The sequence below is a fragment of the Squalius cephalus genome, assembly GCF_949319135.1.
Source record: "Squalius cephalus genome assembly, chromosome: 3".
In the NCBI taxonomy this organism is placed as follows: Eukaryota; Metazoa; Chordata; class Actinopteri; order Cypriniformes; family Leuciscidae; genus Squalius; species Squalius cephalus.
Genome location: NC_137124.1, coordinates 52096592 through 52120651, shown reverse-complemented (window position 1 = coordinate 52120651; position 24060 = coordinate 52096592). Strand labels below are relative to the sequence as shown.

The following is a 24060-nucleotide window of genomic DNA, read 5'->3' as shown; positions in this document are numbered from 1 at the left end:
AACACCCAGGCTAACTTGGAAATGAGGTCCGATGTCCAAAATCCTGAACCACCCCTTTAAGTTTATCAAGCGACAAGAATACTTCTTGTGCGCAAAAAATAAAATAAAAAAAATAACGACTTTATTCAACTATTCATTTTCTTCTGTGTGGGTCTCTGAGTGAGTTCACGTAGTGTAACAGCGCTTCTGGGTTGTACGTCAGAACATAGGCTCACTAGCGTCGGCCAATAGTGAGCCTACGTTCTGACGTACAACCCAGAAGCGCTGCGCTGTTACACTACGTGAACTCACGTCGTTATTTTTGGGGGGGTTTTGCCGGCAAGTTTCAATTACAGAGAAGCCTATGGAGGTGTGATCCAGCTCTCACATATAATCAAAAATATCTTAATTTGTGTTCCGAAGATGAACGAAAGTCTTACGGGGCTGGAACAACATGAGGGTGAGTAATTACTGACAGAATTTCATTTTTGGGTGAACTAACCCTTTAATACGGGAAATTGCGAAAACGCGAGTAAAACAAACGATTATCAGTTTAAACTTAAGGTTGGACTCGATATAGCGTTCCTTACAACTTACCAAAGATCCAGTGATCCATGGATATTGACATGCAGCCAGGAATCATGTTTCCTGACATTTATATATGTGCCTGATTTTGACGCAGGGGAAATACATAAAGCAAAGCCTGTGAACGCTTTATATAAATACAAATAGTTCTAAATCCATGTGATCACTTATGTTAATGTTATTTATATCATCATATCATCCAGCCCCAAAACTTAGTTTATTTAAAAACATCCAATTATGCAGAATATACGATGATAAATATTTAATTGATGAGTTGTCAATACAATATAACAATGCGCAATATATAGGGTTTGATTTTACCCCTAAGTAATACCCCAACTATTTGCCTTTTCAGCATATTGACACAAAATTATTACTGCAAATCCACCTTTCGCTGCCTGGATCAAGTTGTTTCTGTGAATCGCATCGATCCATTTGCTTCTCTGTTCTGTAGCTTTCGGCAGTAAGAATATACCTCAGATTTCTTGTCAAATCTATTTGTACAGACCATGGCAAAACTCTTTGCCGTTTTAGATGCGTTTCGTGTGTTTTTCGTGGCATTCACGCTGAAAACAAATGCTGCCGCTCAGTCTTTGTTTATTTGTGTTTTTTTTGCCGCTCAGTCTTTTTGCCACTCAGTGTGTGTAACCACAGTCACTGCGGCCTACGGTGACGTCGCGCGCAGACCTTATGTAGCCCCGCCCCTTTTCAGCACTGCGCTAGTCTTTTGTCTTCCGATTTGTTATGACATCTGCTTCAAACATTACAATGCTCATGATAACTTTTGTTAACTCTAATTAGGGACTGTTCGTTATTTATTTAAGGGGCCACCGGAGGAGTTTTGAGATCTGTTGTCAAAAAAGACATGACCCTCCCTTCGCCAGCAATAATTTTTTCTATGACCCTCCAAAATGATTGTGAAAAAAGGCATGACCCTCCCCGATAATTTATTGATTAGCCTAATTCTGTAGGCTACTGGTTTGCGCTTGGCAAAGATGTTCAGATAGCCATTGTTTGTTTGTTTTTTAAACCATAAACTCTTGCTTTCTCATCTGGCTGTAACGATAGACCAAACCTACGATTCGGTTCGTATCACGATTTTTTATTTTAGATTTGAAAAAAAATCATGTTTTCGGTGCTGATGCGGTGTGACTCGTTCAACATGTGGGTGGCGTTGCGAATAAAGCATCTAAAAGCTGTCACAAAGAACCGGCAAAAGTAATGATTATTAATATGTCATATATAGCTAGACATTTTAATTGTTTTTAATAAACAAGTGTTTTCTGTGTCTACTGCAAAGATGAAGTTGACGATGCGTCGCGATCTTCTCAGAACGCGCCAGAGAGAAATGCACATTTCATAAGGAGAAAGCAGTCTGTTTTCCTTCGTTTTGAATTGTTCTGCATGTTTAAAAGTAGACATTTCAAGCTTTCTATATATTTCTCAGGTCTATGAGGCAAGTAGCATACCTTACGCTGAGTTTCGGTTCATTTATGAGACAAGAGTCCAGTTCACTCGCCCGCGCCTCCGTGCCATGATTATCTATTTTCTACTATATTTAGACTACTTCTTATTTATTAAATCCAGATGAAACATTGATTAAAATTAAGATAAAATTAATAAAAAAACGAAATTCACTTTAAAGAAAGGCTTTGTGCTTTCTGTTTGAGGTCTCTGTGCAATTTTTAAAGTCGCTTCAGAGCAGTCATGTCCGTGCGTAATGGAGAACTGTCACGTCCGTAACATTTTTTTTTTTTTACATAAATGCAAACACGAAAAATAAAATAAAAATAATATAAAATTTAATTTTCTGTGGAGGCCGATCTTTATTCATCCGGTGGGTATATATATTTTGGTTTGCACAGTGTAATTTATAGAATTACTAAAAAATATTTTGCCACCTAAAAGTTAAAGATTTTTTTGTGTCACGTCACATGTGTATTTCCCTCATATTAAATATAAAACGCATGTGTAGACTGATATTTTTCTAATGTCTTGACTGCTTTCAGACGTTTCAAATAAATGCTTTTTCTGAGAATTTGTATTTTAAGTTTTGACTGCAAATGTCACGTCCATTCACTGGAATCGCCCAATTTTAACGAATTTATCCTCAACTAGTTTTTGTGGTGTAGGTCTATGTATTTTTTGTTAACTTAAATAATAGCCTACTAATAGTGATTTAAAGATGTGGTAGCGCTGCGAAGATCGCGAGTCGTCAACTTCATCTGTCTAGCCGACACTGATATAAAAAATAACTGTTTTATTAGTAAACAATTAAAATGTCCCCTGCTATATTGAACATATTTGCCTGTTCCTTACAAAACACTGACAGTGGGGTTTTTGGCTGTTTTCTTTTTTTTTTTTTTTTTTTTGAGCAGCTGCGGACAAATTATTTCGACACACACACACACACACACACACACAATATTGATAAACAGGATTTTTTTGTTGCTTTTTTAATACAATAAAAATTTCATTTAATTTATTGTTTAATACAATTATAAGCCTATTATTTTTAGTTTATTAACAGCAACAACAGCTGTAAAGATGAAGTTGACGATCGCCATCTCCGTAGTAGTGAACACGCCTATAGAGAGAAATGCACATCATTACATAACCAGAGAGTAGCCTATTTCTTTTCGTTTTAAATTGTTAAAAAGACATTTCAAGCTTTCTTAAGATATATTTCATGTATGTGAGGCATATGCTGAGTTTCGTTAAGTTAGGATGAGATGCGCTCCTGTTTACGAGCAGTGCAAGTGACCACGCGGGCGCCTCTATGATTGTGTCGTCTGCTATATTTGGTATTTGGCAATTGGTTGATAAAAAAAAATATTAAAATTAAGATACAATTTATACAAAACGAAATTCACTTAAAAAAATAGTTTTCTGCAAAACAAAACTTAATTAAGTGGTCAAAATCATGTCTGACCCGCTCCATGTCTCTCGATATTGCGTATACTCGTGTGTGCGGTTCACTTTTCATAATCAACATAGATGAAAAAATAACATTATTATATTTTAACAAAAATGAAACTAAATGAGCTTATTTAATGGTAGCAACACAGTAGGCCTACAGACTCTGTATTTGTACAAATTGCTGCACATTCATTTTATTCTGAATTTTGCACACACAAGTTGAAAGGCATTTGTTTGTGCATGCATGTAAAACATATCTGCAACATTGATCAAGTTCACTGATAATTATGCGTGCATTTATTAATTATTATCTTAATGAATAATGTAACAAGGACGAAGCATGTAAACTGTTTGTTTAGAATTTGGATCGATCATCGCAAATAGATCCGAATGAAGAAACGTACAAAACCATAGGCTATAGAAAATGGGTGGGCCCGGACCTAAATGCCCACCCGGGCCCAATGGTAGCGCCGCGGCTGGTGGTAGCCCTACATCTTACACATCGTAGAAACAAAATAAGAATGGAAACTAAAATATGCAGTATCGCCCAACAGCGCACATTCTATCAGCTGCAGTTCTGGCGCCTCAGTCCCAATACTGTTAAACTCGACGTACGTTCACATCACATGTTAATGCAGCGGTAGAGTTACACTCACATGACACTGTGCACTTAACAAAAGTTCATTATTTGCTCGTGCTTTAAAGCTTTGCCGGGTAAACATTTCTTTGGCATTCTGTTCTGACATGATGCACTTTTTCTAAGCGCGACCTGAAGCGCACACTGTCAAACAGCGCCAAACTGGATTTTTGTTGGGTCAGACCCATCTGATATCGAAGGGGGGCTGATAACGCGAGATCCACATGGAGCTAAATGGAAAAAAATAGCACAAAACAAGCCACTTTGAAATGTTGCTGTTTTAATGAATATAAAAGTTGGGTGACCCTCCCCCTAGACTAAAAAAAGTTGGATGACCCTCCCCTCAACAAAGAATAAAAAGACATGACCCTCCCCTATTTTCCTCCGGTGGCCCCTTCCATAAATACCGAACGGTCCCTTAGCTGGTGAAGTGGATTTACTTATTGTACTCATCGACAGCGAGGCCATAGAAATATGGAAGCGAACGGAGTGGCCAATGCTCTTGCCTCACACAGTCTAACGAACCCCAAACTTCTGTAACTCTTTTCCCCAGATTCCACCCACACATGCGCAGGATCGTTCTTCAGAAGAACAGCCTGCGCATTAAAGCCCCACACAACCAGAACACACGAAAGAACATACATGCACCTAAGTCTTTAGACTTACTACAATATACTTCCGCAAAAACGGAAGTTCAAACACAAAATTCTAAAGGTGACTGTGCGCTTGTTTCTCTGGAGCATAAGATCTATAGAAGTTTACCCAACTATGACGACTTCCACTTCTGAGAAACCCGGATATGTGAAAGGGTCCATAGCTTCCGGCGAGTAGCTGAAAATATGTTTTCAGACCTGAAAGTTTTTTTATTACCATGGATCATTTAAAACAAACAACCTAAAACAACAAGAACAAAAAACTTGATTTATTTGTTCACCCACTGATGTCATAAATCCATGTGTTTACCAGTGCCTCAATCACATTCATCCACTCAGTGGAGCAGAGCAGCAGCACAATACAACAATGTTCTGTCCAAAACATGATGCTATTCTATTCTTAACCACCAGGGGGCCATAATTAACAGTGTCTCTTTCATTTTTTAATGAAATATATAATTTGTTGTTTTTTCCTCCTGCTTCATTATTCTTGAACTAGTGAATGGGTAACCAGATTAACCTCAAACCTGCAGAGACTGTAAGCCTCATAACTCCATTAGTTCTGACTCCCATCTGTTTCCCAAAAGCCCTTCCTGCCGCATCAGCTGCCTGGCATCATGCCGCCCGATGTGCCCGGTGTATGTGTAATACTGAGAGAGATTAAATAAGAAAAAGCTTCTCTTCTGCAGAACAAGCAGTTCAAACTTTGCCTTTTGATGTATTTGCAGTCAGGAGCAGCTGCCAGCTGAGTCCACTCTGAGGTGTGTGACCGCTTCTCAAGAAGTATGGATGAATGTGTGTCAAAGGGACAGAAAGCAATAACTTATACAAGTCTATGCATGCATAAGGTCATAATCCTTCTAAGTATTTTCAGGGAGGTCAAAATGAATACGTTTTGTTTTCTGAATTAAATAAGATAAAACACAGTAAGAAAATCATTTTTTGCAGTGAAACAACAAAACATTCAAAATCGGGTTATTTGGCTTCAATTGCATACTGTATGTAATCTGGATTGTGTTATGGATTTTATTCAGATGCTTTGTATCTGACCAATACATTGACACATTATCTAAAGTAATTTCGCTTCAATTAAATGTATCTTGATTTTAAAGGGATAGTTCACCCAAAAATGGAAATTCTGTCATCATTTACTCACCCTTAAGTTGTTTCAAACCAGTATGAATTTCTTTCTTCTGCTGAACACAAAAGATAGTTTATTTGTAACTAAACCGTTGTTGGGCACCATTGACTTCAATAGTATTTTTTATTTTTCCATACAATGGAAGTCAATGGGGTCCATCAACTGTTTGGCTACCGACATTCTTCAAAATATCTTCTTTTGTGTTCAGCAGAAGAAAGAAATTCATACAGATTTGGAACAACTTGAGGCAGAGTAAATGATGACAGAATTTTCATTTTTGTGTGAACTATCCCTTTAAGAATAAATAAATATTTGAACAAGACAAATCTACTAAGTAAAAAAATATTTTTTTGCATTGAATGATACATAAAACTAACAGTCGAGGGGTTTATTTGCTTCAGCATTGCATACTATAAGTAATCTGGATTGTGTTATGGATTTTTATTCAGCTTCTTTGTATCTTACCAATAAATCACCACATTTTAGACATTTCTAAGGAAAGCGTCTTCAGACCCTTCAGACCTTCAGTTTCACCTCCTATTATAGAATAGAAGAGTCACTTGGTTCAATCGGCTCTTTCTTTATGGAGGCACCTTCCAAAATATTTTCAAAGTAAGCTCTTTGAATCCCCACAGAGGCTTGAAAGTTGACATTTTCACAGGCGGTTTGGTCAAAAGTAATTGAAGATATTTGCGTTGCTGGGGCCAGAACCAAAGCTGCATCTTCAGCCTCCTCCGCTATCAGGCACAGCTCCCCTAAAACCTCACCCTCGTTCACAGTTTCCCGACCGGAACACGTTTTTGTGCAGACGCCTGTCTTTTTTTCAACAGGACCCTCCTTCACCTCAGTCCCGACCTGCCCATTAGTCTGCCTCACAATGTCTGTCCCACACAAGACGATCTCTTGCCTGTTGTCAGGGGTGACAGGTGTGTCCACCTCCTCTCCGCCTCCATCTGGACAGGGGTGGGAGCCGCGCCACATGTTCGGGAAGCTGTCATTGCCAGCTGTGTCCTGCTCCCATGGCGATGGCCCTCCTCTTCCTGTCCTGTCATCTGAGCCAATCAGGGGGACAAAGAAGATTAATGGACATTGTGTTAGTGCCATGCTAATGGAATGGAGCCCTGCGAGGCAAATGTGTCGTTTACTACAGTAGTGAAGCTCAGTTAAGAATTCATAGCATGGTGAGTTGCGCTTGGCCAACGGGAGAAAACTGTGAGGGCCACAGCGGTACAATCCAGAGATCACATTAGAGATTTTGTTAGTGGTGTCTGCTAAAGGTGAAGTATGTAGTTTCTGTGACACTAGCGCCACCTAGCGGAATTACAAAAATAAAGCAACTTTTCGCGTATACAGTTCTTACGGGGACATAAAGGCATGTCTCAACAGGTAAGAATAGGCTACTTTCAATAAGGTCCAACATATTAAGAATACGTTTAGCCATGTTGCTATGTGTCATTGTCTAGAGCGAACACGAGCATCTCGCTTATAATAAACCCATTTAAAGTATCTGCACTGGACGCATTTTTTGACATAATGCGCCACAACTGTTTGATGTGGTCTAACTGGATGCATCAAAGACCCTGTTTACACCTGGTATTTAGATGTGTTTTGGCTACATTTAAATCGCTCACAATTCTTACATAGTGACAAAGCATGTGTAAGTTTCAAATAGCACACCAGCAAATAAAATACACACAACAAAGGCATCCAGCTGGGAAAAGGAGTGTGACGGCCTATCAGCGATGGCAACAGCTTAGTTCTGCCTCTCCTCTGCATCACTGATGCCTATTCTGCTGGATTACTGACCCATATTTGAGAGCATTCAGCTAAAAGGTTAAACACTGCATGCAGCTTATTTGTGGGACAACAGAAACGAGAAATACTACTTTACATAGAAGCATCCATATTTATGGGGCAGTCCTGACTGCAAAACACACCCCAAAAGTTGGTGAATGTCAGCGAACGAGAATTCACTAGCATTTGCCAAATGCCATGACATTTGAAAGGGATTGGGCGTGCATCTGGCCTGACCAATGAGAGTATGCGTGAAGGATAGGTGTGATAGCAAAGGGACAAGAGGGGTGGGCTGGTCAGAGAATTAGCTAATTACAGCTCTTCAACCTCTTGGCGGGATGATTAGCAAATGGCAGATTTGGTTACACACAATTACACACGCTCACCTGCAGGAGGTCGTGGGTTAGTGGTTTTCTGTGCTTCTGGCTGATGCGGATGGTCAATAGAGCACACCGGAGTGGCACTCAGAGTGATGGCATCTCTGCCTCCTGTTGAACGCCACAGAGAGGAGCTTGACATCATTTACAGTGTGAAAGGACTGTTATCAATGCAAACTACCAATAGATGATGAAGGGAATGAATCTCTTTTATATAACCAGATGTACAACACACTTAAAAAAGCAGTAAGCGATTTCTGAGAAACACTGTTGAAAGTAGATTGGACAGAGCACCACAGCACACTCTTAGCCAATCAGCAGTAGGGGGCGTGTCCACTCATGATGAGGGAGGAGAGAGAGCTAGAGGGAGATCAGAAGAAGGACTGTAGAAAGAGAGATAGCTGAGAGACATTACAAAAGAAAAAAGGAATATCACTTTAAAAAGAAGGGTTATGATCAGGCAAGAACTTTAAGATCAGTGTTAATATTAGAAACGCTTTCCAGCGCTGGAGAGACAGAAGCGGGAAGGCCTGAAAATGAATGCAGAGGTTGCGTTGTTTCTGCTCCATACGTGAGTAACATTGGTTTTGCTCTGTTTCACAGAATCAAGATATGCTGGTGTTGTGATGTTAGCTATAGTAACAGGACAGGTTTGAGTGTCATTGTTTGCCTGAAGCTGGTGTGCTTCTTGTGACCAACAATAAACAATGAACTCTTGCCTTTATATACTCTCGTGTACTGTATGTTAATTTTGTTGTTCTTCCTTGTCGTTTTTTCATCATCTTTAGCTTCAGCTATGATACAGAGACATCCACTCTTGCATTATGTGTTTGTGCATTTTGGGGGCGGAGCAATGAAGGGAGGGGTGTGTTTGTTTGGGCTGATCTCAACTAGCAAGAGTTTCTCAGATATCGCTTACTGCACCTTTAAAGTAATAAAAAAACAACTTCAATAATACAGTGTAAAAATAAATAGTAAAATAATAATAATAATAATAATAATAATAATAAATGTTATTTAAAATGAATTAAATGATAAACAAATTACATAATTATTAGTGCACACAATTTGTAATGCATTTCCATAAAATCAAATCAAATAATATTTATAAAAAATTGGCACATCAAATTATGTGTACAATAATTTTACTTTGAATTTAAAATAATTTATTTATTTAATTACATATTGTAAATAAAATACAAATATATTTTGTAAATGTAAAAAAAATAATAATGTCAATTTAATACTTTATAAAATTTATTACAGAGTAGGTGGCTTACGACCGCTCTGAACAGATTTTTTAAAAATGCAATGTGGCATAAAATTAGCACAAAAATGTATGGATAGTAAGCCATTAAAATGACTTAAATTATAATATGAAAAAAAAAATTATATATATATATATATATATATATATACACAGTGCTATGCATAAGTGAATACACCCATGCTAAAGTTGACTAAAAAGAGGAATAAAAAAATCATATTTTGGAAATTGAACTTAATGCCTTAATTTAAAAAATTAGGAAAAATCCAACCTTTAAGGACACCAATTTTCTTTGTGAATGAATAATGTATCGTAAATAAATAAATGTTCTTCCTTAAAATACATGGTGCATAAGTGAGTACACCCCTATGTTAAATTCCCATAGAGGCAGGCAGATTTTTATTTTTAAGTATTTTTTTTAAAAAAAATTTAGGATATTATGCATCCTGATAAAGTTCCCTTGGCCTTTGGAATTAAAATAGCCCCACATCATCACATAGCCTTCACCATACCTAGAGATTGGCATGATTTTATTTCAGTTAGCCTAAAAGCTAGTTTGATTTGCATTGAGAGATGATCTTATGGAAAGTACCCCATGCCAATCTCTAGGTATGGTGAAGGCTATGTGATGATGTGGGGCTATTTTAATTCCAAAGGCCAAGGGAACTTTATCAGGATGCATAGTATCCTGGATCCATGAAGTAACTGGCCTTTAAAAATAAAAATCTGCCTGCCTCTATGGGAATTTAACATAGGGGTGTACTCACTTATGCACCATGTATTTTAAGGAAGAACATTTATTTATTTACGATACATTATTCATTCACAAAGAAAATTGGTGTCCTTAAAGGTTGGATTTTTCCTAATTTATTTAATTAAGGCATTATGTTCAATTTCCAAAATATGATTTTTTATTCCTCTTTTTAGTCAACTTTAGCATGGGTGTATTCACTTATGCATTGCACTGTATATATATAAAAATTCACAACGCTCTCCTAACACAAAAGGTGACATTTTATAGAGGTACTGTACATACGGAGACTGAAAAGTTCAGACTGGCCACATACACTCACACACAGAAAGTGACTACAGCTCCCTCATCTGTCTTCATTAGTACTGGCTGCATGCATCACAGGTTAATGCCATATGTTGCCCACAGGGGACTGAGCACTATATGCTGGTGCCATCATAACACTGGCCACCAGTGCTTCCATGCTTCCACTGTCTGATCAGTTTAAACACTGCTTTCTAGGGCCACTGTGGTATGAAATATAATAAACAAGAGAGTCGTGCAGTGACTAGGAACCACGGCAGCGTAAAGCAGCACTGAGCTTAAGAGATCAACATGAACATGGATTGTAAGCCTTGTTGCCACAAAAAGTGTTTGGTTACTTAAAAGTAATATTTAACACTACAGCACGTACTGTATCAAATGTAATATGCCCATTTCTAAGAACTATTATCAATTTGGTTGCTGAAAAACCTGTTGCACACAATCTTCTACAAATCTTTTTGCTGTGAAATCGTGACGTTTATTAAGTAAACATAGAATACATTTTCTATTACGATTTCAAGATGAATACTTACTGGACTAAAGTAACTTAGGTTTACCTGATTATCCATACATCTTTAATTAGTTTTTTGTTGTTGTTTAAAAAAAAACATGTTAAAATATGAGTATCAAATATGATCCATCAGGCTTGTGAGGAACATTTATTTATTCATCTCTCAATCATCATTGCTTTTATGATGAAAGCTCTGCAGTTTCTAAGCAATGCAATACATTTAAATATCATCTTACTAAAACGTATTATTGGGTGTATAGAGTTACTACTGATAATTATGCATTTTATGTAAGTAGTCTGCTACACTGTTATAAACATCTCATTGATTTACTTTACAAGCTATCAGAATTTTATCTTTTTAGCCATATAAATATCAGCAACTGCACCAAATTTTTGCTCAGTTTGAGCATCTGAATAAAATGCAAGTGTTTTCTCCTCTTCAAACTCTATTATTTTTAGATTTTGTCTAAAAGTTCAATGAGCTATTGGATTTAAAAAAAAAATAAAAGATTTTTCTGACTATAATTTAATATGTCAGGCTTTATAGCGTTAAAAACATCATTGCATTAAAATAACAAAATTGGTATCAATAAAAAAATAACAAATAATAAAAAAGTATTTAACCAGTCAATGACGTCCAAAACAACATTTTACTGTATGTACAAACAAAACAGAGACATTTTTTCAAAAATCTCTTCATACAGGTATGGAACAATATGAGGGTGAGTACTGGTAAATGATGACAAAATGTTCGTTTTTGGGTTGACTATCCCTTTAAGAGTGGTTTGAGTGGCCAAAAACTTTTTGGCCACACTATGTAAATCTCCAGAAATGATCCTAGATTGACAGCTGACAGCAGCCGTGCGCCTCCATATGTTCCTCTGGACCCGAAGATCTCAAGAGAGGGTTTATTTTTAAGAGGAACTGAAATGATGCTTAAGCAGCTCTAAGCTCAACTTCCTTTGTTTGAAAAGGTCATTGTTGTGTTATGGAGACCGGCTTCTGAGCTAATTAAAAAGCCGGGCTAATTCTGTATGCCGAACAGCATGGGGCTTCACTGCGGCTGCTTCATGGCCCGCTGTGCAAAACAGGATGGATGGATGAGAGGCGATCCCCACCTGGCAGCTGCCCATCCATCCATTCATTCCCTGCTTGTCCCTGCCTCACACTGGGGAACAAAACCATCTAGTTTTATGGACAAACCGAGCTTTGCGTCACATCGTACGGCTTGAAGTCACAGAAGTCGCTGCAGAAGACTGCTAATTTCCTCTCATGGTGACTTCTGGCACATTTCAAACAAGAAATGATCTCTCCCACTTGTTGTTTTGTCATTGCGATGACAGGTAAGAGGAGTCGTAAGGGGAAAACAAGTTTAAGTCAGACAAGCTGTTCTGACAGGACTGCAGTAGTCAACGAGGAAACAAGTACAACCTGTCAACTAAACAGACAACAAGAAAAAAGGATGGGCATGTCCAAGATCTGAAAGAAAAACTCTTCTATTTTCTTTCTAAGCACACTTAAGCATACTTTTAAAAATAGTACTTATTACAGAAATAATATACTTTAAAAGAATATACTTATTTGATAGCTGAATGTAAAGTTTTCAGACACTTAAATGCATGTTATTTGCAATGAAATTAAAATGCAATTAGCTGAACTGTAAAGTGCTTTTTTGACCCACTTATTTAAGATTTTTCTTTATATCTAGGCCTAACTTCAAAATATCAAACAATCTAAAATACATTTCTATTGTAATATAGTCATGTCTTTGATAAATTTAGTATTACACATTTGTAATGATGAATTTGCAATTTAGAACTTTAAATGTAATATTGAATAACACACTACAGCTCAAATTACAATCAAGTACTTTACATGTGGTTTAATATGTGAGTCAACACATCAAAATATGTGCATTTCTTTAAAGCACGACAAAAGATTGTTAAAACAAAGCTTTAAAATGTACTTTAAAGTAAAACTTTTAGCTTGGCATTTACTAAGTGCACTTTTTAAAAGTGTACTTAAGTGTGTTGTAGTCTCTTAAACTAAAGTGGCTTTTTATTGCTATCATATTATCTGAAAGTATATAGTAAAAAAACAAAACAAACAAAAAAACATTTTAAGATCTGAAGTACACTTCAAATGCACATTCAATACAATTAAGTGCACTTTTTTTTCACAAGTGGCCAATATGTATTATACTGACACCTATTGGCATGGAGGCACACACCAAATCAGCTTTTATTAGGCTGCTATTAGTCTCCATCTCATGTGAGTGACTTTAAACATTTTGTACCAAAAGTACTATTCATTTCTTTAGAGTTAAAACTTCTTTAATGAGGGAATCAAAATTGCAAGTGCACTTTAAACTGATTTCCCCCGTTCTGCAGGCCACCAACTCTGCCATTCGATCACTTTCAAATACTGAGTTGTGATCCTCTCTCTCATCCACAAAGTTCCCTAATAATACCACATTCCCCAAATGTGTTTGTAATGTGGGCAATCAGTTTCAGTAATGGATGCCTGTCAGTTTTATGGGCAGAATGACAGTCTTATGACATGTGAGCGTGTGATCTGTGCTTCAGTGACAGTGCTTTACTACCCTCTTGTGGACGGCGACTGCAAGTACTTCTCTTGTACTGCCATTTTACAAAAGTAGGCCAATGTAGACACTTATTAAATGGCCCATATGCCATATAAAATTAAATGAGGTCCTTGAAACTAAACTAAAATCGTTTCATTAGTGGTGCTTGCCAAGTCAAGCATCACTTCAACTATTGCTCATACTTAGGGTTTGGGATTTGAACCAATGTCTAACTGTAAGAATTGTACCCATTACTTTTCTAAGTGACCAGACTTGCAAGTTTTGCCTGGTGAACAATAAAATGGAAGAAACTAGGGCAGGATATAATATACTTTAATGTCATTTCTATAGAATCTTGTGTCATGTATTTGTAATTAATTACACATTTGTAATTAAGTTGCAATTTAGTGCATTTAAATATATATTAACTTTAAATGCAATATTGAATAACACACTACAGTTCAAATTATAATCAAGCACTTTACATGTGCTTTAGTATGTAAGTCACCGCATCAAAATAAATGTACTTCTTTAAAGCATGACAAAACACTCTCAAAACAAAGATTTAAAAATGCATTTTAAAGTAAAACTTTTAATTTGATCTTAGAAAGGTTATAGGTTTGGTCTAAACCGTAACTTTTTGTGCTACAGAGAAGAATGACACCTCAAATCAAACATCTTGTTGAGTCCCATCTAGAGACTAGAATATCATTATTGCATTCAAAGCAACAATTCTATCCTACAAACACAAAGATATTAGATAATTAGATATCCGATAATGTGAGGGTATACGGACAAATAATTCTAGTAACAATAGAACAATACCAACAAATGGAAAATGGAAAGCACAAAAACATGATAAACATGCAAGAAACTCTTACCTGGGAGACTCCAAAGTCCCGAAATTTCCAGAGTCTTCAACTTCATCTCCAAATCAGCAACTCGGTTTCCCAGAATTCTATAATGCACAATAAATTCACCCAATACAGATTTATGTATAATATGAGACATCTTTCTTTCAACATTTTGTGTATGAAGCCTGCAGGTAAGATATTTAAAGGGATAGTTCACCCAAAAATTAAAATCCTGTCATCATTTACTCACCCTCAAGTTGTTAGAATTTCTTTCTTCTGTTGAACACAAAAGAATATATATCGAAGAATATGGGTTATTTTTCCATACAATAGAAGTCAATGGGGTCCATCAACTGATTGGTTAACGACATTCTTCAAAATATCTTCTTTTGTGTTCAGCAGAACAAAGAAATTCATACAGGTTTGGAACAACTTGAGGGTGAGTAAATGATGACAGCATTTTCATTTTTGGGTGAACTATCCCTTTAAATGTTGATTTAAAAAAAAAAAAAAATGTAAGTTGTAAATAAAGATTATTGGAGAACATTTTACAAGAAAATTTATTTCAGTCTTTCTACTTCAAAATATCATGTTTAATTCAACGTGTTACTTGCCGTCTGAAATTGTGAAATTTACTTGAGAAAATTATTTCTACACCAAACTTTTTTCAGTGTACAGGCTATTTCTGAACTGTTAGTGCAAATATAGTTACACACAAACCTGTTGGTCTGTCTTTGGTGTTGAATGATTATGTTCTTCTCATGAATGGTCTCCAGTAAGGCTGTCGCTAAAGACTTCAGGTCTGAGATAGACTGAGGTGTGGCTGGTAAACTGCAACCATTCTCCTCTGACAGCAACCCTTGCACTGCAAACAGCAGGAATAGAGGCGTATTTGAGTGAATAAACATACACAAGTGTATGCAGTCATTTGATATGCTGTATAGCAACATTTCTTTGCTTCTAAGCCTTCCAAGAAAAAAGCAATCACATGACTCAAGCACCTTGTTTAGGAGAGAGGACTCCAGTAAGAGCGCTGCTGTTAGACTTGCAGGAGATTTCAGGATTTCTTCTTCGATCCAGAGCAGTCTACAAGATATTCAGGAAGACAGCAATATTGCAAATACAGAGAAATATTACAATATTAACTATATAATTTTATAATAATAAAAATGAAACAATAAAATATTAAAGCCGTGTAAAAGACTTCTCAGCCTTACCTTATATTTCTGTATGTTACTCTTCAACAGGCTGACCTCCTCTTGAACTTGTTTTAATCTATCATGCAAGTATCTGCAATATGACAAAAGCTTTGTTGCATGGAAAAACACATCTCATCTAAACTGAAAAAAGACCACAAGCATGCAAACCACAACTTACAAAACACATTCAGTCTAAATCTCCTGATTTTTAGTTTTAAAGGGGTGGTTGATTATGATTTCACTTTTTTAACTTTAGCTAGTGAGTAATGTTGCTGTTTAAGCATAAACATCTCCAAAGTTACAATGCTCAAAATTCAAAGCAAAGGGAGATATTTGCTTTAAAAGAAATCGCTTTTTAAGGACTACAACAAAAGGCTGGTAGAGACTACATGACATTCCTCCCGGGTTAGTGACATCACCAACCCTAAAATTTACATAAACCCCGCCCCCAGAACACGATTTATAGATTATCAAGACAGAATATGCTAATCAATGACTAGAAGATATCTACACATAAGCTACATAAATTCATCAACTAACCATTCAGAAACGTCCTGTTGCTTTCTACATGTTCGAGTCTCTCCATCATTGTCTGACTCCGGTTTGAACATAAAAAGGCTAAAAGTTTTTGAAATTTCCAGTGCATGTCTTGGTGAGGTAAAAGGACACAAGCTGTTGAAGCTCCGCCCTCTGTGCTGGGAGCATCAGCTCATTTGCATTTAAAGGGACACACACAAAAACCGCAAGTTTTTGCTCACCCTCAAAAAGTGACAACTTTAACATGCTATATTTTGAGCTAAAACTTCACATACACACTCTGGGGACATCAGAGATTTATTTTACATCTTGCGAAAAGGGGATTATACCACCCCTTTAAAGGGGTGATGAACTGAGAAATCAAAATTTCCTTGAGCTTTTGACATATAAGAGATCATCATACTATAATAATATCCTGTAAGTTTCAGAACTGAAAACTACCTTGTTAGTCCAATAAAAGCTTTTATAGACATCAGGCTCAGCAAACGACTCGTTTTTCAAAGTGGGGAACTATGACGTCAAAGAGGATAAAACACCGCCTCCACAAAAGAAGATCAACGCCTACTTCAACACGGCCTGTTTAGCCCCGCCCACCGATTCGCCCAAACATGCTAAATAACATAGGACGACATGATAATTGCTACCGGATCGAGCTACTACAAGCAATAAACATGCTGTTGACTAAATATTGTGCAGTGCCTGTTTGTGGAAGAAGACAGTCATAAGCTTCCTTCGGATTCCAGCATGGTTAAACTTTATTAAATCAGTCAATCACAATTTCCCGACACGGATCTGCCAGCAACATGTAAGTAACCATGTGTATTCTAATGCCTGATCTGCGATCAGTGATTTCTGTGTAATTATTCAAGTTCAGATTCTCTTAAAATCGTTCAATACTGTTTATGCATCAGTGACTAAACGATCAACTTCACATAATTTCTCGTAGTATTATGAAAATAATCCTTTTTAAACTGTTATTAAATTATATACAGAAAGCGATCAAAGAACGATCCCTTTCCAATCGCCCAAGCTGTCAATCAAACAGCACAGCGCACGCCGCAAGAGCTTTTCTGGACACTTACCAAACTCGTGATGAAATAATGACACTGTTACACTACACAACGAAGCTCTTACTGTGTATTCACATCGTGTTTACATTGTGATTTGGAGTAGGCATTTGTGAGAGTGCAAAAATTGCGTTGCAATGATAAGATCTTTATTCACGCGATCAACAGACTGTCTGTCATCTGCTCAGTGCTCATCATGCTGTAACCTTTCATGTGATGGAATAGATTTAAATATAATGCTTTAAACGATACTTTTCACGATTTGTTATCTCGATAGCTGTAATAGTAAAAACGTAGTAAAAGTTTTCGAGAGAGTTCATGTAATACTAGCTATTTCATATGCAAGCATGTCAGCCAATCACAGCAGTGGGCATTTGCACTGCAGTCTCACAGCAGACACGCCCCTTAAAACTGAGCGTTCAAATCTGAGCCTGAAATCAGGCTTGGAAAAATGGCTTTTATTTATAAATTATGACATTTTTTGATGTAAAAATCATACTAACATTATAAGGGCACCCCAGGAAACATTATAAAATAATAAAACAATCCAGTTCATGACCCCTTTAATGGCTAAAACCTTGCTAAATGTCTAAATAAAACCAGCTTCAGATACTTTTTAAATGGATTCCAACTGGTCCTTTCTGGTGACTAGCTAGCCATGACTGGTCTAAATAATCAATCAGCTGCTGGTGGGGCTAGTTAGAGCTGGCAGTCCACCTTAAACCAGCAGCAAACCGCCTACAATGATTCAAAAACCAGTTTAAACACTTTAATATGATTCTTCACAAGAGAGCCTCAGAAAACTGTAGGCCTCAAGAGGACTTCAAATTATATATATAAAAAAAGCTAAAACAACTCAAAATCAAGCTAATTCTAATTTTAATTCATGCCCTCAATATCTGTTGTAGTTTTTCTTTCTCTCTAGTTTTTATTTACTCTCTCCAGGATTCTCATGGACTCTGAAAACCTGGATATACGAGGAAGTCTAATTTTAAAAATGTGATTTTTAGATGTCATGTAAATGTATAAAATCTTAAAATGTCATACGCTTTTTTTAGTGTTTATTTTTGTGAGTAAAACTATTTTTTAAAAATCCTTATCCAGTAAATTACATGCATCTAGAAAAGCTCAATTTATTGGTTAAAAAATATTTTTAAATATTCTTTATCCAGTGCATTATAAACATCTAGAAAAGATGTCAAATTCATTGGTTAAAAAGAGAGGTTAAAATTATTAAAAAAAAATATTTATCCAGGAAATTCCAACATCTAGAAAGGTCAAATTCATTGGTTAAAAAAAGATGGTAAAAATTGTAAGTACATTTTTATTTATTTATTTATTTTAATCCTTTATATAGTAATTTATAAACATCAAGAAGTCAAATTAATTTGTTAAGAAATGTGTTATTTATTTATTTATTTTTCCAGTAAATTCCAAACATCTAGAAAAGTCTAATCCAGCTCTTTCATTTTTGGGAAATCTGTAACTTATTTTAATTATAATTATTTTAGTTACTTATTTTAATCTATGGCACACATAGTTTCTGTAAATAAAACAAATATTTTTTGAAAAAAACTCATTACAGCAGATGAAACCTAGAAACCTACCCTACATGGGTGGGCCATATTATTGAGAACCACTGAATTATTAAACATAATGAAGATATGACAAGCTACAATAACACTCCCTAACTTGTTCTCCATGCAGAGGGCGTCCACGTCGATGATGCGCTTCTCCTGGCCTCCCAGGATGTGGTTCAGCTCGAGGTTGAGACGTTCAGCTTTCTCCTTGAACACGGTCCTTTCTGCCTTTATATCCTGCAGTTCGTCGCTCACCATCTTCAGACTGTGTTCAAGTTCTTCTCTCTTAAAAAACAGTACAAGTAGATATTCACACAAAGCGCCATATTTGATTTACTGTGAAAATATATGATTAGAACACAAGAAAGAACTAGAAAAATATGTTTTTCTCATTCACTAGAACTAGAGAAGTGCAATAAATAAGGATGAGAATCATATAAAACTTAAAGACGCACATGTAGTGCTGCTTTCTCCAGTTGCCTGACCAGATCCTCACGCTCATGAACAGGGAAATGTCTGAACCCGACTTCATCATCTCCAAGCCTCTGTTTTGTGATGGTCATTCTTAACAGCTATGAAGAGAAGATCACAACAGGGATAAGACAAGAACACATATACACTACCGTTCAAAGGTTTTAGATCGTCAGCTTTTTTATGTTTTTAAAAGAAGTCTCTTCCGCTCACCAAGGCTGCAAATAGAAACCTTTATTAATATTATCAATATTAAAAACAGTTGTGTACAATTTTTTTTCAGGATTCTTTGATAAATAAAAAGTTCAAAAGAACAGCATTTATCTGAAATAGAAAGCTTTTGTAACATTATGCACTACCGTTGAAAAGTTTGGGGTCAGTAAGATTTTTTTGGAAAGAAATTAAAGAAAATAATACTTTTATCCAGCAAGGATGCATTAAAATGCACTATTTACATGACGGAATTTGATAGTGGAAAGACCGAACGTGTCTCCAGAGCGTAAATGGAACTGCTGGTGCGCGAGGTTACAGCGCGCAAGCAGACCATCTACCGGACAAGCCAGATTCCACCATATCTTTATGTACACAATAATAATCTTTTACATTGTAATCCTTTTATTTTAAATATTTGGCATGTTTGTGTGCTGCTGAACGTGTGTCCCTGTGTGTTTAATAAGAAGAGCGCGTTGTGGACCCGCCTATAGGCGCACATTACTAACGTGCTCTTTAATTAACAAAAAAATATATTGCGCCATTGACTTTGGATTCAGTTGGTCAATGGCGCAGTCTATTTCTGTTGCCTCAAAATAGCAACATGCCAAAAATGCGCCTGAACACACCTCGTTTTCAGACCAGCACACCCATGGGCGCACAGATGGGCGCAAATGCATTTGCTATTTAAACAATGTGGCGCAGGACATGAAAATGATAACTGTGTCAGGCTGAAACTAGCAAAAAACACTTGAGTCGCGCTTGGTGCTGCATTTGTGCCGGGTGTAAGATAGGGCCCAAAATCTTAAAATGCGCATAAACATACAGATATGCGTCCAATTGAGGTGGATAATTTTTTTATTCTTCATAAAAAAAATTCATAAACTACAATGGAAACACATTTGATGGACAAAGTCTTGAATGTGCAACAAAAAAACTCACGTGACTTTACCTCAACAGAGGATGTGATTGGATAACTGAACTAACCAGCAGACCAATCACGTCACACAGCATCTCAAATGTTGTTTTAGTCATTCTGAAATGCCTGAGCATGTCTGTAATTAAAATGATTTGGTATAATGACCTCCCAGAACTATCTCACACGATTGCGTTCCCAAACATCAGGCATCCGCCTCTGAACGCAAGATACCATGACAGTGTTTGATACTGCGTTTCATCTGTGCGCTTTTGAGGCACAAAACATTTCAATGAAGGAAAAAAGTCACAGGCTTTTCCGGTTGCAGACGTCTTATTATTTTACTAATGGTACTTGACGCCAGTTTCCCAGGAAGAGAAGATCTCTTGAACACATGGGATGGAAACTGTGCTTTATTCACAAATGATATAGATGATATTTTAATTTTTTGAAAAGTTTGGATGCAAACATAGCTAATTTGAATAGTTTAATGGGTACCTTATTGTCTCCCTGGGTCTCACTGAGTCTCTGAGTCAGTTCCTTCACCTCTTCAATTAGCTGCTTATTTCTCTCCCTCGAATCCATCAACAATTGAGCCAAATTCACCTGAGAGAAAGGGAAAGACAGAAAAGCATTGAGAAAAAGAAAGTTATGACCTGCAAGAAATTGAAAAATGAAATAACACAAAGTATAAATCAGCTGACCTGATTTCGTTTTTCTGGGGGGAGTGAAGATTCACCATCCTGAAATACATTATAAAGCATACGGATGAACTAAGAAGCCAAGAAATGATCATCACTTTTAAATATAAATAATAATGAATAGTAATCGGTTAGATGACACACAATTAGTTCTCTGTATTTCTTCTTCAAGCCCTGATGTGTCTCTCGCAGCTGGTTGGCCATCAGTTTGTACTGGTCTCTCTCCTGCTGACAGGTGTCCAGCTCTTTGGACAGAATGAGAAGGCCGTCCTTCTTGCTCTCCAGTTTACGTTTGCATATCAAGAACTGCAGAAACAAGAAACCAGTGTGGACCTAAGCAGTACTGGTCAAAAGTTTGAAATAATGTTTTTGAAAGAAGTCTCTTATGCTCACCGTTCATTTTTCATCATTTATTTGATCACAAATACTGTAAAAACAGTCATATTGTGAAATATTATTACAATTCAAAATAACTGTTTTCTATTTGAATATATTGTTAAAATTAATGTGTTAAAATCCTGTAATGGCAAAGCGAAATTTTCAGCAGCCATTACTCCAGTCTTCAGTGTCACATCAGAATCATGGTTTCCACAAACATATAAAGCAGCACAACTGTTTTCAACATTGATAATAATAAGAAATGTTTCTTGAGCAGCAAATCATCATTTTAGAATGATTTCTGAAGGATCATGTGACACTAAAGACTGGAGTAATGATGCTGAAAATTCAGCTTTGCCATCACAGGTATAAATTACATTTTTAAAATATATTCAAATAGAAAACAGTTCATTCAAATTGTAATAATATTTCACAATATGACTGTGTTTACTGTATCTTTGATCAAATAAATACAGCCTTGGTAAGCATAAGAGAGTTCAAGCATTATAATGAGGCTTTAAATATTTAATTATCATGCATCAATAGGGCAGGCAGTTAAAAGTTAAATTAAAAAAATTGTGTTTATTTATAAAGCATTCATTTATAAAGTGCCATAAAACTAACTAACATAACTAACTAACTTTTAGTGAGATCAAAAATTTTGTGGCATAAAAAACACATTTCATCTAAACTAGAAAACCGGGGGTTCCCTATGGTCTTAGAAAACCTGAATATAGGAGGTACTTTTTAAAAAAATATTTAAAACAGAACACATTTGACATAGTTTCTAGATTTTAGATTAGGTAGAGCACTCTTAAACATAGGCAACATAAAATTCATACAGTTTTTAACAATTTAAATCGATTTTGTATTAAGCTTGAGTTCAGGTGGTTTTGGCAGCGATGCAGCACCATATGGAAACAGCTATCATCATCATCACCACCACCGTGTTTTAGTAACGCATCACTCACCTCGCTCACTAAACCTTGCCAGTCACTTTCACTTCTTTTGGACGAGTTCATTTCTTCCAGTGTTTGGCGATAATATTTGATGTTATTCAAATCTAAAGCTAGTATTTGCGCGAGCTTTCTGTAGAGGCAGAACTTCACCCTTCCTCTCAGCCACTGTTTACTCTGGGTCAGCTGGTGCACAAGATCCGGGTTTGTGAAACACTGATCCAACAGCGATATTCAGAATATTAGTGAGGGCGTGGCGAGTAACTGTGAATATCTAGTAGCGAATTTATCAAACAATGTGCAAGAAAAGTGTAGTTTCTCTTTCTCTTTTTTTTTTTTTTTTTTTTTTTTATTGTAGAGAGGCATTGTACATGTCCAACCAGTAGATGGCAAACATGGGAAACGTATTAAGACACACAATAGGCTTGTTTGAGATGAGCTAAATCTGCGCAGACATTCTCTGGCAGAATTGATCACCGGTGATCAGCGCGAGAAGCATGCCGGTTAGAAATGTGTCCGAGTGTGGTCCGCCTTGCTCTGATGTCATGCTGACGTATGTCAAAAAACTCTCGCGACCGCAAGGCAGACGTGTCGAATTCTGCAGTCGAGCGCAGTTGCTCTCCACTGACTGCGCTGATCAAAAGCATGATGGGAAACGACTTACTGACGACACAGCTTAATGCTCATTGGTTTAAACAATCGTGATGTATTGTTCTCTTTTAAAATGTTTGATTTTAAAACTCTGATATCATGTTTTATGTGTATACGTTATGTGTGAATATTCCCAAACTAGGCTATCTGACAGTGTGATCTCTATGGGTTATGCAATGTAATTTTTATTTAAAAAACAAAACAAAAGACAAACACATATGGTTGAATGCACTCAAAGTCGGCAAACTATTAAAAAGGTTTCATTAGTTCCTTCAAACTGTCCACCCAACAATTTTTTTAAATTACTGTTTTAGAATATTTTTTATTATGTATTTAACTATTAATATTTTAAAAGACGACATTATTTTCTTTTAACTTTTTCAATAATAATTTGAATTAGGCTACAAGTTAATTCAATAAAATCCTGCATGATACATCAGATGTTTTTTTGATGGGGAGTTTTACAGTAATATGCAATTGTCATATACATTATGTAACCAAGCTGGCTTAAAACTGTTTACTTCCTGTTAAATCTGTCCAAAGGGTTATCAAAAGGTGATAAATTAATATATGACACTGTTTTTTCTGTCAATCAAAGGTTAAGGCCATGTTTATTTAGTTTGAAAATAAAAAAATTCCCCCTTCCCAAAACACTAAAGAGCAACAAACATCACAACATCATGTTTCGTAGCACTGAGAAGGTTTCATGATCCATTAGGTCAATTGCATGCAATTACAAAATATTTATTTCAAACTTGTATATTTTATAGATTTATGTAACAAAATACTTTTTTAACAAAGAGAATACCTCAAGCTTTTCTCAGTGTCAAGTGTACAATTTGTGCTCAGTCACTATGTTGAAATTATTGGTGACTGCTGAATAACATTTTATCTCAGATTTACAATCATGATGCCGAGTTGATGTCCATCATGACACTTTCTCTGGCATTCCATCCTCTCTCCTTGGCAAACAGGTACACACTCCCAAAAAGATCAGGGAATTCAGTCATCAGGTTGATTTTCACAGCATCTGCTTTAC

The 24060-nt window shown here is 36.3% G+C and overlaps 2 protein-coding genes across 4 annotated transcripts in view; both read right to left on the bottom strand.

Moving 5' to 3' along the window:
* Positions 1–5027: 5027 nt before the first annotated feature.
* ccdc149a (coiled-coil domain containing 149a) lies at positions 5028–22909 on the bottom strand. Of its 3 annotated transcripts, none has more exons than XM_079865439.1 (12): positions 22386–22909; positions 21181–21342; positions 21040–21078; positions 20834–20941; positions 19194–19310; positions 18851–19023; positions 15573–15645; positions 15357–15441; positions 15076–15220; positions 14383–14459; positions 8095–8196; positions 5028–6966 (listed from the first exon to the last, which is right to left on the bottom strand). In XM_079865439.1, the coding sequence occupies exons 1-12, from the start codon at positions 22434–22436 to the stop codon at positions 6455–6457; spliced, it is 1644 nt and encodes a 547-aa protein (XP_079721565.1). In that variant the 5' UTR covers positions 22437–22909; the 3' UTR covers positions 5028–6454. The 3 variants fall into 3 exon arrangements, with proteins under 3 accessions (XP_079721565.1, XP_079721566.1, XP_079721567.1); XM_079865440.1 differs by having other exon boundaries at positions 19224–19310; positions 22386–22566; XM_079865441.1 differs by lacking the exon at positions 8095–8196 and having other exon boundaries at positions 5034–6966.
* The window catches only part of LOC307155080 (uncharacterized protein), a 46668-nt gene continuing 45332 nt past the window's right edge, over positions 22725–24060 (bottom strand). Inside the window, exon 7 of the mRNA XM_079865435.1 lies at positions 22725–24059. Coding sequence (XP_079721561.1) covers positions 23927–24059 — 133 coding nt within the window. The 3' untranslated portion in view covers positions 22725–23926. The remainder of the gene's footprint in view (position 24060) is intronic.